The sequence below is a fragment of the Dermacentor albipictus genome, chromosome 8 (assembly GCF_038994185.2).
Source record: "Dermacentor albipictus isolate Rhodes 1998 colony chromosome 8, USDA_Dalb.pri_finalv2, whole genome shotgun sequence".
Taxonomy (NCBI): domain Eukaryota; kingdom Metazoa; phylum Arthropoda; class Arachnida; order Ixodida; family Ixodidae; genus Dermacentor; species Dermacentor albipictus.
Genome location: NC_091828.1, coordinates 67,451,043 through 67,470,016, shown reverse-complemented (window position 1 = coordinate 67,470,016; position 18,974 = coordinate 67,451,043). Strand labels below are relative to the sequence as shown.

General features: G+C 48.5%; 1 protein-coding gene across 2 annotated transcripts in view; it reads left to right on the top strand.

Annotated features, from left to right (window-relative positions):
* Positions 1-13,075, top strand: part of LOC135914534 (E3 ubiquitin-protein ligase RBBP6-like) — a 101,022-nt gene extending 87,947 nt beyond the window's left edge. For both annotated transcript variants that reach the window (XM_065447443.2, XM_065447442.2), the window contains exons 13-17: positions 3,243-3,324; positions 4,296-4,489; positions 5,397-5,508; positions 7,365-7,802; positions 8,930-13,075. In XM_065447443.2, coding sequence (XP_065303515.1) covers positions 3,243-3,324; positions 4,296-4,489; positions 5,397-5,508; positions 7,365-7,802; positions 8,930-12,242 — 4,139 coding nt within the window. In that variant the 3' untranslated portion in view covers positions 12,243-13,075. The remainder of the gene's footprint in view (positions 1-3,242; positions 3,325-4,295; positions 4,490-5,396; positions 5,509-7,364; positions 7,803-8,929) is intronic.
* The last annotated feature ends 5,899 nt before the right edge of the window (positions 13,076-18,974 follow it).

Genomic DNA, 18,974 nt, shown 5'->3' with positions numbered 1-18,974 from the left:
TTTTTGCCGTGACTGCAGGTCCAAAACGGCATAAATCAAAGCCACTTCCACCACCTTTTTTTATCTCACAACGTCGAACTGGCGATCTCGCACACAAATGTGAAATGTGCTGGCAGCTGTAGCCACCACCACAGCAATGCTAGGCTTAGCTCCTTCGACATTCGCCACCAAGCTTTCAGCTTTTCGGTGCCATGTTTTTCATTAAAAGAATTTGCCGCTGTTAGCAAGGGCGCCAACTCCGCCTTTGTCATCCTCGCCAATGGCTTTGAAGTGCAGAAAGCACGGCAAGAGTCAAGCAATGCATAATGCCTGTTTCCAAAAGTCAGCTTCGCCGCAATACAGCGGTGTTACGCGGTGCAGCATATGCGAAGTATTGCGGTGAAACATGCCAAGAGTGAAACAGGGCCAATGTCACGGGACACAGTATGTATTACTTAATTATACACACTTGCACATGCCATCTTCTGTTACAGTACGAGCACCAACACACTTAATAAGATCGCTGGCAGGCCTTCAGAGCTAGTTAGGATGTGCCTACGGCGATTTGACCCCTTGAGAGCAGTAAAACACGTGCATTCATTTTATCTGACTGCACTATGTTTCTGACAATTTCACAGTCCCTAGTGAGTCTGAAAAATTGGACATTGACTCTACTACAAGCAAACTGTGCTTGCACGCGTGGTTTGCAAAAATGACCAGGCCACCATTAGTTACGCAAACTGCCTTGCAGGAAAGCTAGCTTTACAATTACAAAAAAAGGTCTCTTAAATGCTTGTAAAGTTCACGCACCTGAGAAGCTTACAAAAACAGGTTGCCCACTTCAGTTCTTTTTGTGGAGTGTATTTTCTTTTTGCTTAATACAGGGCTCACCAGCCCAGTTTAAGGCCGAACTTTCCCAGATTTCGGTTTGGTAAGGTTAGAGAGAACTGATTGAACTGACTTAGGGTTTCATGTCTTTTTGCCCAATTTTAACATTTTGATTGGAGAAAATTGCAAAATGAAACATGAGCAATGCTGTAGATTGGAAAGTGACTGATTCGCATTTGTGACCCAGCCAAGGAAAGACTTGATAAGCCAGTTTGATATGGGGGGCACAAAACAATGAATTGCAATAGGTGGTGTCCAAATCCATGCCCTACAGGGTGGTGCCCTCTGGATTTAAAATGCAGATCTTAAAGGCTATACTTTTGTAGGTTGAATGCGGTGCAGTGATTTCGGGAGCCAGAAACCCCTCAGTGAAGTCGGATTTTGGACACTGCCTACAATAAAGCTTACGCAGTATAGCTAGAGGCGCTATTATTCTTGCATTTTGTTTGTTTGTTTATTTTTATTGATTTTCTTATACAAGTGGCATTGATGATTTCGCAGGGATTTAAAGCTGTGTTAGTGACACTTTTTTTTTTCTTTCTTTCTCATTCTTAAATGACTAACCAGGGTCGTTCTCCCACCACGGAAGATGGTTGTCACCACATTGTCTACCGCCGCTAACCCAACAAGCTCATTTATGTAAATCACATGAGGCATCTTATTTAATCATTTTCTGCATGCATTTAATCTTAAGCATTGACTTGTGATGGGATCGGCTGTTTTAGGGGTGCAACAAGCCTTACAATTTGCCTAAGTATTGTGTGACTGTGGTTAAACTTAAGTTCTAGCCATGTTGCTTTGCTGGTAACCGTGTGAAGGCTTTAGAAGAAAGGGGGGAAAATTAAGGGGAGGGGGTTGTGGCCATGTACAGCCGCGGCCACTGCGAGTGGGAACGCGGGAGTCGTGGAGTCGTTTCGCAGAGGGCCCCACCACTGGTGCCTAGTGAACTCTTGCGGCGCAGGTGCAATAAAAGTGATTGGCAAAAAGCTTGGCGAGTCGTCTGCTATGGTGAATCGTCTGCCAAGGTTTCGGGAGGTGCCGATGGTGGCGTTCCATGGAGCCATGCCACAAGCTGCTGTGTTCCCGCTAGCAGTGCCCTTACATGTGTGCTCAGGTTATCATGTACAATCGAACCCGATATCGAAGCCGTTTACATCGAGTTATTCTATATATCGAACAATTTCTGGACACGGTATAGTTACAGTGAGTATATATAGCAAAAATTACGCTTACATCGAACAAAAATAGCATCAGTAGCATCGTGCTCAGCAACAGCAGTGTTTAAAATTTTCGGTAGGTTTGTCAACTGGTTGGCAAGATGAATAGACAGACTCTGGATAGACTTGCTGTTGAAGTCATCTTATTGCCGGGATACTGCAACATGCGAAACAAAACAACAAACTGTGGCTTTGCAGATAAAGGCTCCCAGAAGGTTCATAAATCAAGACTTGATTGCAAAAAGAGATTGACTGAATGCGATTTGCGGTACGAAGCTAAACACAGTGCAAGGCTGTAGTGTGTGACACTTATCATGCGCATGGCCCCAAGGGGGCATTTGCCAAGTTGGTGTGTTATGCGTATGCACAAAGGGAAAATATGGGTGACTGGGGGTTGCGTGATGTTCCAAATGAAATGGCAGTCGTCAAAGCTTTCGAACCTATTGTATAAATGGAACAGCAAGGCCCTTTGAAACAGTCCGAGTTCTGATTAAATTAATAGACCCGAGGGAGCAATGCAGAGTGCGAGATCTCTGGCTTGAATGTCTGCCACTTTCAGGCTTCACTGGAAACCTGCAGGAAACCTGACAACCAGTTTCGAAAGGGCCTTTACCAGTAACTTCCTGTGTGTATTGCATGGTTGCCTTTTAAGTGTGTGAAGAGAGGCGGAACGCTTAGGTTTAGCTCTTCTGTTCCTGATGAAATGTTGCCTGTGCTGTCCGCTGTTTGTGGAAAGTAGTGAAGGGTGTGACAAAACGACATTTGGCCAAGTGGAGACGGTCATAGTGCTTGTGAACCTTGTCACTGACCATAAAAACAACAAAATTGGTGTTTTTTTTCTCATAGATGCTTTGTTTACAAAACACTGCCCTTGCCACTGAAGCCTTTGAGGGAACATGGCAGTCACCTAAACTAGTAATGTTTTGGTGGGCTTCCTGTTCTTTATTTATTTTTTTTTCTTCAGAACGGCAGTTGCCACTGATCTAATAATAGGTGGCTTCAGTGGGGCCGACAGTGGTCATTCACAAGACTTGGGATTGTTGCAACTCGGTGCTACATGTGTAGAAGATTTTTCTGTATCGGCAATTCTGCTTGCCATTGCATCCAGACTCGGTGCACTTCTAACTTGGTGCAATTTTCCCTCTTCTGGTCCGACAGGCTCGCTCCACCGTTCAAGCCGACATGGAGGAGGAGACTATGGACATCATCGGTCACGTCACGACTATGGTCCAGGTGGCAGGTGAGCAGCTCTCCACTTAATTGGTTGCCATCCCCGTGGGCAACTTGAAAAGAGGCATGACGTGGATATAGATTAGATATAGCTTTCCCATTGAGATGGCAGCCTCATCAAACATTTTAATGTTTGCCGCAAATACATTTAAACCTCGATATAACGAAGTCAGTAAAATTGGCAGTTTGCTTCATTATATAGAAATTCACTTCTTTATGCAAATAAGTACAGTTGTCAATGGACTTTTCTTACACATAAGGGGATGCAGGATTTTCTGAGTTATCGGGCATTCGGAAAAAGCAAGTTGAAATTAGAAACAAAATCGTATTGTTGAACTCGAGAGTCTGCGACGAAAGGTACGGTTTGATGCATTGTCGACAATATATTCACACCGGCAGTTCGAAGCGAAGCCAGCCGTGCTTTCGCGTCCATGCCGCCTCCGTGATTGATGGTGTGCCGGCAGTGGGGAACGAACGCTTCATCTGCCACTCACTTCAATACGTCTCTGAAACTCGTGGTTACGCAACCTCCAGCACTAAATGCATGGGAAGACAGCGCCATGATGCCACGCCATCTCAGCTGACCCAGTCTTTTGCACATGCGTCAGATTACGTCTGAAACAGGGCACGCAAGCTGCAGATGCGCTCAGCCATTTTTTGATCGCCATGCACAGCCGCGGCCACGCTACTAACAAAGCACACGCCAACCTGGTTTTGTATCTAATGCGCAGGCAATTTTCGAACTCATTTTCTAGGGGAAAAAAGGTGTGCATTAGATCAGGTAATTACGGTACTTGCTCTGGAGTGAAGCCATTCTGCACCAGTGGTGCATCTACCCCAACTATAGCCCTTTTTATTGAGCTAATTTCACATTTAACTTCACACACGAGATTTCTGTCTTTTCAGGTTGATCATCACAATCTTTCACACTTCTGTGACTGCTCTCTTTCCTAATCGTTGCCCTTGTGGTTTCTTTGGCAGCCTCCGATCAGGTGGTGACTACCGCTCGGGTGGGTACCCCCCATATAGCGGCAGCAGTGGAGGGATGAGTGGAGGCAGCAGTGGGGGCAACTACCCTCCGCCACCCTTGCACCTGCCCCCACCTCCACAGGGACACCACATGGCACCGCCCAACCTGCCTCCACCCCCATTCCCTGGACAGGCGCCGCCCCCTGGTGAGTGGCGTCCCTGTAGCCTTCCGTTGTATGTCTGAAGAAAGATTTAAAAGTTGCATTGACGGCTATCTGGCGCGAAAGATTCAACCATCCAATGAGAGAGCAATTGTTGGCAGTACTGGCTTAATTAACATTTAATTGTTTGACTTGTCAGCATTGTTAACTCTGCTTGCTAACTATATTATTGTTACAGCAGAGGAGTAGATGATATGCAACACCTGCAAGTGCAAGTGGCTAGAATTGTAATTGAAGTGTGAACATGTGGGATGGGGACATCATTGCTGCCACCGTCCATTCCCCGCACTATCCAAGCTTTCAAAACGCATGTCTCAGCTTTAACAGCGCTGCTAGTGGAAACGCAGCCATATTGGTTATGGCAAGGTAGCCGTGTGGGAAAGCCTGCTTATGGTCTTTCGTATATTGTCTTGGCACTTGACTATTGTTAAATGTTGATTCGACTGTGCTAGCTGTGGGAGTGTTAGCCACTACTGCTCATGGCTAGAGCACAGGTAGCGTCGATGTAATGCACAGGCCCATTACAAATAAATTGTACAAATGTACTGTTGTTGCCAGTCAGGATTTTCCACCTAAAAGACTAATCAGGCAGTACACTTGTGCTGTTCTAAACTGAGCTTCTGTGCCACTTGCATGCTTTGCAACTTTTGTACTATTTAAAATTGTCCGGCCTCATCGTTTAGTCTTGCTTGTGCAAGCCCAGAGCAATGGTTGGGAGCAGCTGTACGCTCTCGCAAAGCCTTATGTTGCCTCCCTAGTAACTTGCACTAAAGGCACCCAACCAGCGCCTCTCAGGAAATTAGGTATTCAAACATCCGTGACATTTCCTTGTTGTTTTGTGCTGGTGTCTTTTAAGGGAGATACAACCGGAACGCTCGCTATTTTAATCTAGGTCTGACTGGGATGAACGTGGTCCCTCCGCACTTCCCCGTGCCATCTGGAGCAGGCTACATCCCTCCGGCCAAGCCATTCGGTCCAGGAGATGACTACCACGGCAGGAGGAGGTTGGTGCAGTTGCTTGATGAGATGTGTGTCCTTGTGATGTACTTAACCATGGTAGATTGGCGCTAGCGCCTGGCAGCAAAAGTCTCCTAGTGGTGCATTGGCGATCGCTCATTTGTGGCATGGGCCAGTTGGCGGGATGTAGACACGCTGCTGCGGGTGAGAGGGCAGGAAGGTCTAGGGGAGCATCGCATTCCATCGCAAGCTCATGGAGGAGGAGGGAAACAGCCAACGAGAGACCCTGGCGTCGCTGCCCGTGAAGCCACCCTGGATCGGAAACACGGCCAGCTCATGGAACAGCTTCTCCTATTGCCTGCCCTTTGTCATCTCTGAGTGTTGCATGCCTTCTCCACAATTTTTGCCACATTGACCAAGGTCACCTCATCTGCAAAGAGCAAGCGGCTTTCTTAGCACTTATTGGTGTTTGCCCACATAACACGGGGACAATGAAGCCGAAAATTAGACGTGACGTAAGCCTCACTTTACAAGTCCGTTAGTAGTACATTCGTGGTACATTGTAGTTTCGTCCAAGAAGTAAAAGGGCATGCAGTAATACTTTTTTCTTTGCCGAGTGGTTCATTACAGAAAGAAACTTGAAGCAAACAGGTTTGGAGAAAGAAGCAACACACGAGAGCAAACATAGTCTGTACTCGGGACCATCTAAAAACACCAGCTTTTTCTGCAAGAAAAGTTCTGACAGCAAGCTTACGTGCCTGCAAAAGTTTTCTGCTCTAGAGAAGGCTTCTGTTAGCTTCCACTGAACTCTGTCTGACACTCTTTGCACAAGATGTTGGGGCTCTAAGAGTTTGGTGTATAACTGCAGTTCATACAGTGAAAGGTGGAACTATCCTCCAGCGTTATTTTTAGTTGGCAACCACTGTTCTGGTGGCCTCTCATTAAAGCAGTGTCCGTCTCACCAGCGTACACTTTCCCACACAAGAGATAAACCTTGTAGATTGGGGAGGATAGACGTTCGGTGAACCTGATTGACAAGCTTTCTTTGTGCGGGCTAGTGTACCTTTTCTTACAATGCACACTCCCCATTATTGGCATGTATCGGGAACGACAATCTTCGCTTCATCTCTGTTGGCTACTTTTCTTGCCGTTGCATAACAAACGGTGGTAGTACGTGTCACATGCAGTGCCTGCTTTTCTATTGTTCCTTTTATATTTCTTTTTGTTGCCTTGAGATTCGGCAGGAATCTTTTGCGGACATTCCAAATTAACGGCATAGGGCACCCAGCTACGTCGATATGCTCCTCTTGAAGGTTGCTGCTGTTTCATGCATACCAGCACTGGAGAGGACTGATAACGCATAGTAACAATGGCTCGCTTTTCTGTATAGGAATGAGCACTGTTGCATGGCAGCAAGTATCTGGGAGTCTGAACTTGGAAGCTTGCGAGTGATTCACGAGAAGCAGTGGCAAACTGCTAACCATGCTTGCTGCAATGTCAGCAGGCATCTTGTCAAACATAAAGAAATGCCAAATGGTTGAAGTAGACACGCTTCATTGTAATTGGGGAAGTACTTCTGGCTGATGCCAGCGAACAAAAGTGGCGCTTGGGACTTGTGCCACAGCGAAGTCTGTACGAAATGGTAGTTCTCCAAACATGCAGTGGGCACAATGGTGGTTGAACGTGGGTGAAGATGTGTCATTATTGCTAGGTGGTGTTCTGGCATTTTACCGGGACAGCATTCACTCACATGCACACTCTTCCATGTGCACCTTTCTTAGGCCTCTCTGTACAGGCCCGGTAAGTGTGCTTGCTTTGATCTGTGGCAAAGTGTGCCAGTCGTGTGACCCCTAAGAGCACTCCACTAACGAGCACCCCCCTTCTGGTGCAACCCCCCTCGCAGCCGCAGTCGGCGGGCGGGCGACCCCCTGGAGGAGTTTGAAAAGCGCCTGCGTGACCTGCACCGCAACCGGCATCGCGAGCGGCGGGAACGGCGCAGTGGCCGCTCGCACTCCAAGACACGCTCCCGGTCCCGCTCGTCGTCCTACAGCCGGTCGCGCTCCAAGTCGCGCGGGGGCCGCAGCAGTGCTGCCTCCCGGTCCTACTCGCCCCGCTCGCCACACTCGCGCTACAGTGGCAGTTCACGCTCCTACTCGCCGCACTCCAGGTCATACACACCGAGGTCACGGTCAAGGTCGTACTCGAGGTCAAGGTCGAGGTCACGGTCACCCGTGCGACACCGCCGGTCCAGGTCACCGCGGAGCCCTGGAGGTGGAGAGGGACGCCGGCGGGCGGGCTCGAAGAGCCCTCATGGACGGCGCTCCCGAAGTGGCAGCTACAGGTACAGCATTTATTGTTTTGTCTGTGCGATTAGAGTCCCTGTTTTCTTCTTTGCAATCAGAAGCTTTATGTCCACGGGCCTTGCAGTGGTTGCATGGAAAATGCAGAGAATTCGTTTCTTAAAAGGATTTTACCTGTTGGTGCCTTTTCTTTGTTAAGTCTGATGCTGCAAAGATCTGAGCATGACCAAGAAATGTGGAAGGGGTGTAATGTCTAAAAAAGTTTAACTGCGAAGTTAAACTTCAACTTCAAGTCTTATGCTGCTTTTCTGTGCTTGCTTTTATTCAAATGTTATCTGGAGACATTGCTTTATTCAGTTCTTTCTCCACTTAACGGTACACTTTGTGTGTCATGCCCATGCTCTAGGTCGTTCCAATGAGTTATCGGCATTTTTATTGCGCCACATTTATCAGTTCATATGGAAGGTAGCCACACATAGCATTTTACCGTAATGGGACTTCCTTGCAGATCTGTATGTTCTAGCTGTACTCTGTCAAAAGTACTGAAATATCTTGTCACCCACCCATCACTCTCTAGATGATGTAATTCTTTCAAAAAAAGGGAAGGGGCTTCATGAGTGTATACAACGATGACATGTGCTTGCTGCATGTCACTACAAACATGTGCTGTCGAGACAAATTTTCAAGAAAATGCTGCCTACATGCACGGCTAGCTGTAGCTAACGTGCACAATGACCTTTGTGGCTCACTGTCATGTGCTAAGCAAATTGTGGACGGTGAGCAATCTCTTGCGAAACTGATTTTTTGCTAAAAGAGAAGCAGGGGTTGTGGCAATGGCCTGGGATACTGCAGCATAAGGGGCGTTGCATGTGACCGAAGCCACCACTGCTTTAGGTTGTCATGACTGCAGTAGCACTGTCAGCCCAGTCATATTGACAGTTAGGTAGCTTTGTTCCGAGGAGTGGATAGGAGTAGGATCAACAAGCTGTGTGGCAGCATGCAGTTGTAGACAAGGGGAACACTATGGAAACAATGAAATGCAGGAGAGCTTTTCTCAGTCGTTTCTTTTGTCCCTTTGGGAAGTGAAAAAAGTTTCACTAATATAGTGCATTAAGTTACGCCTACTGAGCGCTGACTAGACCTGTTGCTTGTTTGCTGTCGTTCGCAGGTCGCGCTCGAGGTCTCCCGGCCGATCCACACGGCGCACGCGACATCACTACCATGGCGGCAGCCACGGAAGCGGCCGTGCATATCGCCGCTCTCGCACTCCTCGCTCTCCGCGATCCTATCACCACCACCCACTGCCGCCACCTCCACCCCACCACTTGGGTCCCCCGCCCCACGGCTACCGAGGCCGCTCGCCATCATTTCGTGGAGCTCGCCGTGGCTTCTATGGGGGGCCACCCGGTGGCTACCCGCATCACCCGGGCTACCCACACCATCCCTCCGAGCACATGGTGCCACCTGTTGAGTTCGACGGCCGCGGTGGACACTACTATCCACCGCATCACCACCGTGACGGTGTCGGTGCTCCCTACCGTGGCTACCCGCCTGGCTACCCTCCGGGGGCACTACCTCCTCCGCCACACCGTGGCGACAACCGTGGGAACGATCGCTACGAAGGTGGCGGACCACCAGGTCCGTTGGGGATGCCTTCTCGAGCATACCACGCCGATCCTGGGAGCAGGAGAGAAAGGTCAAGAGGTGACTACCCTCCTCCACCAGAGGTGGTGTCTGAGCGATCGCCCAAGGGTAGCCGGGAGAGCCGTTCCCGTGAACATCGCCGGCATGGCGAGGCCATCACAACGCCCCTGGTTGTGTCAAGGGAAGGCACGGAAGGCAAAGAGGGCGCCCGCCTCGAGGCTGAAGGCCCCGTCAAGACCCGCAAGAGGTCCAAGGATAAGGAAGAGAAACTTCTGCGGCACAAGCACCATCACAAGTCCAAGGAGTCCAGGAAGGAGTCAAAAGAAAGGGCAGCAGGCGTTCAGGAGGGTGCTGTCAAGAAGGCATCGAAGGTATCTGCAGTGGTTCCACCAGAAGGGGAAAAGCAAGCTGTTGAAACTAAAGTGGAGGAGCCACCTGCCTCCACCAAAGAGACGGCCAAGACGTCCCGGGATGCCGCGAAGGCCGAAGGCGAGGAGACTCTCTCGGAAGGTGCCGCAGCTGTGAAGGAGCGCAAGCACAAGCACAAGAAAAAGCTGAAGCAAGAAGAGGCGCTTAAAAAAATGGCCGCCAAGATGGCTGGCAGAACATCGGATGAGTCCAGCCAGCAGCTGCCCGGTGCTGACGACGAGCCGCTCAAGCGCAAAAAGAAGAAAAAGAAGCTACGTGAAGCGAGGCTGCTGACTAAGTCGCTGCTCCTGACGCCTCCGGATTTGAGCCGCGAGCAGTCGATGGTGGCCTTCCTGACAGCGGAGCTCGAGCAAGGTGTTCCAGATGCTGCCAGACTGTCAAAGATAGAGGAGCAGCTGGAGCTGGCTAAGAAAAAGTTGCTCAGTGACGAGAGAGAGGAGGCCAAGGGCGAAGTGGCAACGCCGGAGGAAACTAGAGGCCGCGCAAAAGCAACACAGGACACTGTCGACACAATCTGGGACAAGACCGAGCTCGAGCCAGAGCAAAAGGAAGGTGCTGCACCCAAGGAGGAAGAAAACGTGCTGCAAGTGGAAGTGCCCGAGCTCTCCAAATGGGAGAGGGAGGAACTTGAGGGAGAAGAGTCTCCGCTGCCTCCAAATGAGCCAGTGGAGGAGGCCAAGGAAACCAAACCCGTGGTGTCTTCAGAAGTGCTTCAGCGTGCCGAGAACGTGCTGCTACACAAACCGCGGAAGAAGGCCATGGTGGCAGTCGCAGCAGCTACCGCAGCACTTGCTAGGCCAGCCACCGCATCGGAGCCAAAAAAGCTGCCATCGAAAGTGGCTTCACCAGATGACTCACAGCCAGTGCCCGCAGACGAGTCTTCTTCGCAGTCTAGCATTCGTGAGGTTAAAGAAGGCTGGAGGGACCCATCGGTGCCACTAAGGCTGAGAGACCGGCTGGATGGCACTCTGCAAGTCACGATCACTTCCTCTACGGAAAAGGAAAGGCGATCGGTCACCACATCTGACAAAGAACAGCGGGGAAGCTCATCCGAAGGCACCCAGCAGACCAAGAGGATCAAGCTCGATAGGTCCAAGTTCGGGGAGAAGCATAGCCGGGGCGAAGGTGGCGAGGCGAACGACGGCGCAAAGTCACTCAAATCGAGCAGCCGTCGCGATGATCGTGGTGGAAGCAGGTTAGATGATCGTGCTCAGTCGGATCACGACCGGAGACTTCCACCGGAGGACATCAGGTCGAGGCTGGAAGACCGCAGAGCATTGGAGGCAGCGGGGCATAGTCGAGTACTTCCACCTGGTCGGGGTGACCGTGACCTTTCCAGGTCTTCGAGGTCTGGAAGGCCCCGGGAGAAAGAGTTGACGCACCGGTCAAGCAGCCGAGACATGCATCCTGATGAACGACGCCGCCACAAGGAAGAGCGGTACTATGCTGCCATGATGGAGGAGCGAGCAAGGAGAGCATACGAGGAGGCCCACTACAAGCGAATGGAAGTGGAGATGTCGCATAGCAGACGCAAGGCACCAGATGAACATCGTTCCCGCCACACAGCAGAAGAGGCTGAACGGCTCCGGATGCATGAACGACGTGTGGACGCACCACGGCTGCGAAGCAAGAGCGCAGACCGTGGTAATGCTGAGGACCACCACCGAGCTCGCCGGGGTGACTGGCCTGCCGAGCAAGCGGCAGCTGGAGGCTCTCTGTCTGTGGTGTCTCAGCCGTCGCAGCGGTCGAGGAGTAGAGACAAGAGTGAAAAGGAACGACAGCGCCACCATAAGGAAAAGACCTCGCACGTTGCGGTGTCCTCTGCAGCGACTGTGTCGGCTGCTGGAGGCAGCGTTGCAGGCGGCCAGGAGAGCCGATCGCTGCCATCGACAGCTGCAAAGCAGCCAGAAAAGAAGGTGTCCCCGACGTTGGCATCCTTGGAGTCGGAACTGCGGCACCGGAAGGAGTCAACACAGGACGAGTCGCGCTTCGAGCCAGACTACGATGAGATGATCGAAGACGAGCCCGGTTCCAGCGGCACCACCGATCCTGCCCTTTTGCAGGGAGGGGGCAAGAGCGGCAGTGCCAAACGAAGGGCGGTCGCGGTCGTCGAACCGCTAGCCGGTAAGAAGTCGCGGCTGGCCGAAGAGGAGGGGTTGGCACCCGCAAAGTCAAGCGCGAGCCCGGCTGCGTCAGCGGCTCCGGCGTCGTCTGCTGTGGTGGCAGCGGCGGCTGTGGTGCCGCCAGTGTCAGCAGACGACGACCGGAGCAGCAGCTCCTCGTCGGATTCGAGCGACGAAGGGGCCACCTCACACAAGAAACACAAGAAGAAGCACAAGAAGCATAAAAAACATAAGCATAAGCACAAGAAGAAGAAGAAGTCCAAAAAGGCTGAAAAGTCGGACTAAACAAGACCGAGTGCTTCATTTTCTTTTTTCTTCATTGCTCATTTCTCCCATTTTGCTCATCATCATCTGTTTTTCTATCTTTTTTTTTTTCTTCAGTTGTTTGCTCACTGAGGAGGCCGTTGGCTGTCCTTGTGTTCTTAGTACCTCAGAGAGGACATTGTGCTTCCCATCCTTCATGTTGTGGCCCTTTTGGCAAGGTATTTGCCAGGATGGTGTCTAGGGCATTGAGACAGTATTTGCTCATTTGAATACCATAAAAGACTACTTTACAGTTAAGTACTTGTTAAAGTATCATGGCAGGGGCCCTTGATTTAGTTGTTTACTTGAACTGCTCTGCGGTGATGCGTTTTGAAATGCCATGTTCCAGTGATCACTAGATCTTCTGGCGCGCAGCATAAGAAGTGCTTTGTGCAGCGACTGGGGCCACATCGCTAAGGCAATACATACCAGCCTTCTAAACAGGTTGAGTTTCGCTACAGAAAACGAAGAGTGCTATGATGCAGAGTCTGGATAGATAATGCGGATGCCCAGTTTTGTCCTGTGTGGCTGTCACAAGCTTAGCAGCATAATAATCAACGTGACATTGTGGTAGCTAGCTGTTTTTTGGCTGTGTACTTTCTCTGATGCATGCACGGTTTGCCTGGTGACCGAAGAGTAGCTGATGAGCGTCAGTCTTTCTTTTTAGTCTTTGAAATGATGAGGGCCTCGAGCCTTCACCTTGCAATGGCTTGACACAGTTATCTGTAAATTTGTCACAACAGAAGTCAATCATTCAACTGTGCGTGTGTGCTGCTGTACAAGCATGTCTCACGAATTGACCAAATGAGCTGCTGTGTGTTTCGTCTATTTAGTGACACTGTGTGTCTGTTGATGACTGGATGTGCAGTCTGTAAATAGTAGTGTTCTATACCAAATAAAAAAAAGAAAGAGCCTATTTTTAAAAATTCAAGTCTGCTGTAATTTTTTTGCCAGTAGCTACTGGACCTACTGGCATCGCCCTTTATGCCAGCCTTTGGTAGCCTTCCAGAACCACATTGCCTGCTCCTAAGCTTGCGTACTATACATGACACCAATGGTTGAAGAGATGTAGTACCACATTCACTGCCTTGACTGTAAGCTGTGCTGCCGAGCACTTCAGAGGCTAATCTGCTGCACATCTCAAAACAAGCAAGGTGAGAGGATGGATGCCTGGCTAGCTTCACTGGTATAGCACCAGCTGCGCAATGCATCAGATGTGAGTTGGTTGCGCGGTGGTCCTTCGGTGCAATGGCGCAAGTCGGGCGGTGCAAGTGTTAAAAAAGTGGCAGTTTTGCGTTTGTAAGGAGCAAGGTATTGCATTGCGCTTGGATTCTCAGGTTTGGGGCCTCTACTCTGGGATTCAGCCACAGGAATGTTTGCTTCACAGTCCAGGAGTTCCTTGGAGAGTTCTGCCAAGTGGCCCCGTTTAATTATGTGCCTCTTGCTTTTTCTTTTGTGAAAGAGTGTGGGTGTTTTTCAATTGATGATTATCGATTCTTCCTGCTATTATTGCTTTTAACGTCTAATTTGACCTTTCAACAGCACTTTATAGCAGTCCCGAAAGATTATTTAAGATTATTTGAGGTTATTGAGGTTATGCATGCACGAAACCTGTCGTGCATGCAGAAATTTCCTAAGAGTGTTTTATTCTGCCTGCCGAGACAATCATCTGTGGCCTAATGGTTAGGGTCATAAGTGTTAAAAGGACCGTTTCAAAATCAGGCCATCAGACAAGTTTGATGTTTGTTTATTTAAATATGTGTGTATCCGGAACATCACGGCAACAGCAAATATTTTGAATAAAGTAGTAATAGAATTTGGAGACAAGTAAATATGGTTTCAGCTTCCACCTATAGCAACTTGTCTCTTCGTCCAGCTTCATTTCTCTTTATCTTATTATTGCTACAGCTCAGTTAACGTGGCAATTAACTTCCCCTGTGACTTCTCTGCCAATTCATATAGTTGTGATTCAGTAAAAAGCAATTGAAGCTCCTCGTGTCTCCTTATTCTGCTCGCTCAAAACTGCGTCAAGTATAACCTCTGTGACATTTTACTAGGCCACTAGAGAGAGCAGTTCAAGGAGGCCATCACATGGTACTCCAACTATTCTCTGTTTTTTATTGTAACAGAGTAGAGGGGGCCAGTATGGTTATATATACATACATGCTCACAAAAGAAACTGGGCTCTCTGCACACATTTTAATCCGAAATTTCAGTTAGAATTCGGTACCTCTGAGCCCTTCCTATCGACAGCAGCATGGCTTGTGCGACATGAAGTACTAGTGCAAGGCCGTTGCCCTGCCTCTACACCGAAATGCACCGAAACCAGGCGTGCCGTGGCTGGCTCATTTTGCTTAGCGTGCTCTCGTACACAGTGGTGTTGCAAGGGCATTGCATTTGCCTTATATCTGTGTGTCGGTCACTCTGGCGAGAAAAAGCGCAGAAGCCATTTTCGGCCGGCCGCTCGGACACCTGCGAAAGCGAGCTGGTGCGTGAATTATGCACATTGACCATGCAGAATACACTTCATTGCGTCGCCCGTTGATGTCGTGCAGCTGTTTGGTTAAACTCTGGTATAACAAAAAAATTGAAGTACAAATTTTCTACCGCACTGATTGTCCTGAAATATTGCCAGCTTGCTTGTGGGACATGTACAATTTAACATAGTTCCAAGCTAGAAGATTTGTTGTCACCCTTTTAAGCTAGGTTGGCTGGTGACATTTATGGAGTCAAGTAGTGCAGTCTTATAAGGGAACTGGAAGTGTTGGCGATGCTGCCTTTTATTTCCTGGACCAGCTGTCAATAATGTCTGCTTGAAGGTAGCAATTGTTTTCCAACTATAAAAAAAAATCATTGCTTTGTGTTCGAAAGGTCACTAAAACTCAGTTTGGCTAAGAATAAAAAATTGCAGCTTACCAAGGACAAGGATGCACTGCAGTGTAGATTACAGGTGCCAGCAAGACGGCGATGGTGGTGTGCGAATATTTGAAACATTCTAATAACTAATAAAATATTGTCCTATTCTATGTGGTCTTCAAATTGAATATACCTAGTCATTATTTGTAAAGATGAGTGTTTTTTCAAATACTTTAGATTGCCAGCTATGTTCAAGAGTAAAGTTTGAACAAAGTTGGGAGAAATTTTATAATGGTGGTCATAGTGTGGCATAAATGTGATGTGGTGGAGCACATTACAAAGCACGGGGGTAGCCAGGCTAGCCAGACCAGCTAAACAATTCGCATTTGCGAGCAAATTCGAAGTATATGAATAAACTGCTTGTTTGCTCCTAATGGGTCCATTTGTGCTTGTAATAATGCTTCATTGCATGGAATCTGATGACAAAATCTTGCTAATGTGGTGTAGAACCTCGTTCATACGTTTCGGTAAAAACAATGAGAAAAACGTACCATACGGGAAAACGCATGATCCGAAGTAAAATTTTGATATATTACTGTCGTTGACATCCACGTAATGCGAAGCGTCGAGCTGGCGGTGATCCGGCCGCCCGAGGCACGTTTTGTTTTCGTATTGCATGGTGTTTGTAAGAGGGCGACGGGAAACCAAAGCGAAATCGAGCTAGTGGGCGACGCTAGGTGCCGCCGTAGCGAAACGTGACGCCCACATCGCGCCGTCTGCAGCAGAGAACGGCGGCACGTTTGGATTATCGCCTGCTAAAAGCGTGCAGTACGCTGTACCAATGGCACGACGCACCACACGCTGTAAAACAGATAGGTGAAGATGCTTATCGCAATGGGTTTGGCGGAGATTTGCTGGTGCCGGAGTAAGGAACTGTGCACGCCGTCGTTTTCGCGGGAGACTGTCCTCAATCGCGCGCGCCTCGCTCCTTGTTCTGGGACCGAGCGGCCGGAAAACGTATACGATCGCAGACTGCGACGGGGAACGTCGGCGCGTTTCCGTTATCGCTTATTAAAACCGTGCGCTACGCTTCCGACGGCACCGCGTACGCGCTGTGAAACAGATAAGCGAACCTGCGTATCATCGCTATGGGATTGGCGGTGATAGCTGTGAATGCCGCGTGCGACGACCCCGGAAATTTGCTGGCCCCGAAATGAGGAACTGAGTGTGCGCCGGTGTTTTCACAGGAGACCGGGAGGGGGGGGTGGGGGGGGAGGGGTGCGAGTATTGCAGTGAAGCTGCCGCGGCGGGCAGCTATATACGCACTGTTCTCGATCGTGCGCGCATCGCGCATTTTTCTTGCTCACATGTGAGATCTAGCGGCCAGAAAACGTATCATGCGATCGCAGTTTGGCAGCGTATTAAACGTCGGTGCCGAATAAAATCGTGTTTTCCGGGAACGCATGAACCGGTAAAAAAGAATTTGCGTACCACTATTGGGTCATTTGTGTGTGTGTGTTCTCGACTGCGAATGTTGGTGCCGGGAAGACGTACGTAACGGTAACGTAGCAACGACGTCCTACTCTACCAGGTTGTGAAGATCATTCGTTATTGATGGTGTGAACAGCCGTTAATAATTCGAGCAGGATTCCAGTCGATTTTCTTGTGGCACTAGTATTTGATTCAGTCATGAAAATTTATATTCGCGTGTTGCTAGACAGTGCCGGTCCTATGCGCCGTCTTAATTTGTCCTTGTTTTTATTGCAGTGCGATTTTGATTCGTAATGATACAACCAACTTGCCCGAGGAAATGTTTTGCTTGTCAATTTGGAAGCTTCCGGAAAATCCTGTAATATGTACATTATTCAAGGGAGTGCAAAATCTGCAACGTTACAGTAATGCAATGTCTGATTTTAGGCGTGGTACTAAGAAACCGGAGAGTTGAGTCTTCGCACGCCTTTCTATAACGGACCCTACCATGCCAATTAAATGCACATATAGTTTTAAAGATGGAACAGCCTAAATAATTCAATTTTTCATTGGTGTTTTTTTATTTGTTTTTGCCAGCCAATGTGAAAGTGCAGCAACACAGCTTGCGATGCTGCGACTGCTAGCCTTGTTAAAGAACACATTTCCATTGCATCTGCCACATGGAGTCACCCAGTGTTGGTGTAGTTTTATTATGCTGCGCAATGACCATTTTGTAATGTTGACCATAATGTGTGTGAATTCGTCGCGCTCGAAGTAATCCACACTCCGGGGTGCACATATGTGGGCCACTAAAACAGCCCGGTTATTGCCAAATTCGAAAAGGGCGTCATATTAACACCACATCCAGGATGCACAGGATGGTTCCCATATTGTGCCTGCTACACTAGCATAAGCAAGAAAATGTCTCGGAAATAAGGGACCAATAAATAAAAGCAGTGCTATCAAAAAAAGAAACTGTGATAACTCCAAATTAAATTTATGTCACGTGCATTGAAGTTGAACAGAATTCGTGGCCTTAGTGTGCTACCCTGCATCTATTTGGCAGGGCAGGTATAAAGTAAGCAGCTGATATCGAGATTTAGGCACTCGCAAATAGATGTTTAAATTAAGAATGAACAGTAGATGTTTGTGTCACGCGAATGCATGCAATCCCGCGAATTATACACGTAAAATGGCCACGCGCGGCATTTTTGTGTGTATGTTCGCGGACTTTCTTTCACGTTCAGAAAAACACTTATGTAGCGCGCATTGAGCAACAGAAAGCTGTAATGGAAGTTTTGCATGCTGTTCTGCAAGTTTCTCATTGACACGTTTCAACTAAATACAAATATACGAGGATTTGATTAATTAAGACTAATTATGTAGTTATGTGTAATGCAATAAAATACTCCGAGTATCTCCAAGCAATGGCAAACAACATTACCTTGGTTTTGTCCAGCTACGTGGCATTTTCATAATTTTAAACCTTGGTGTATGATAGCTGAACACCGTAGCTGCATACTACAGCCTGTTATAACCGAAAGTATGTTGTATGCAGATCTATTGTAACTGGCGAGGATCATATATATATATATATATATATATATATATATATATATATATATATATATATATATATATATATATATATATATATATATATGGAAGGTAGGTGGCCATGCAGCTAAATCGCAGAGGAAGCACTCGATGAGGTACCGAAGGAAAGCACAAAACGTGCGATTGCTAGCATGAAGAGTCAGCGTCGAAAGTTCACGTGGGACAATGGGATTGGCACTAAATCTGAATACCTCCTCAGACACGTACGCAGACTAGTAAGCAAGCAGCAGCTGGTGTACGCTGTTTTGCTGATCACGGGCGGAATTACTGTGCACGAATTAATTTTTTCCGAGGGATTTGCGCACCCGTAGACCAGTGGCAGCTACAACGAATATGTCCATTCCGTAGACACAATATGACACGCGCACCGACAATGGAGCACGTACCTACATAGTCAGAATTGGAGCGCGGTTATCGCTCGTTGTGAAATGTGCGCGCTAACGCCTGATGGCAGGATTATGGGTAGGACGACTAGTAGTTCATTTACACATGGCATGGCGCTAGCAGTAAATGGGAAATTACGTTGAAGGGAAACGAGGCCTAGTGTGTGCAGGCAAAAGCGCCAAGCCTGTTCTTTCTTGTCGCGCCTCTTTGCATATAACTCTTTCCGGAGCCTGTCTGGTCTATGCACCAAATAAATTCTACAACGCCGCAAAGATGTGAACACACCATTACCGTGTCCACCTCCACAACCAGCTTCCACTACTACGGACTTCCACCATCCACGATGACATGGGCATCAATAACACCAAGAGGCGCCAGACAAACCTG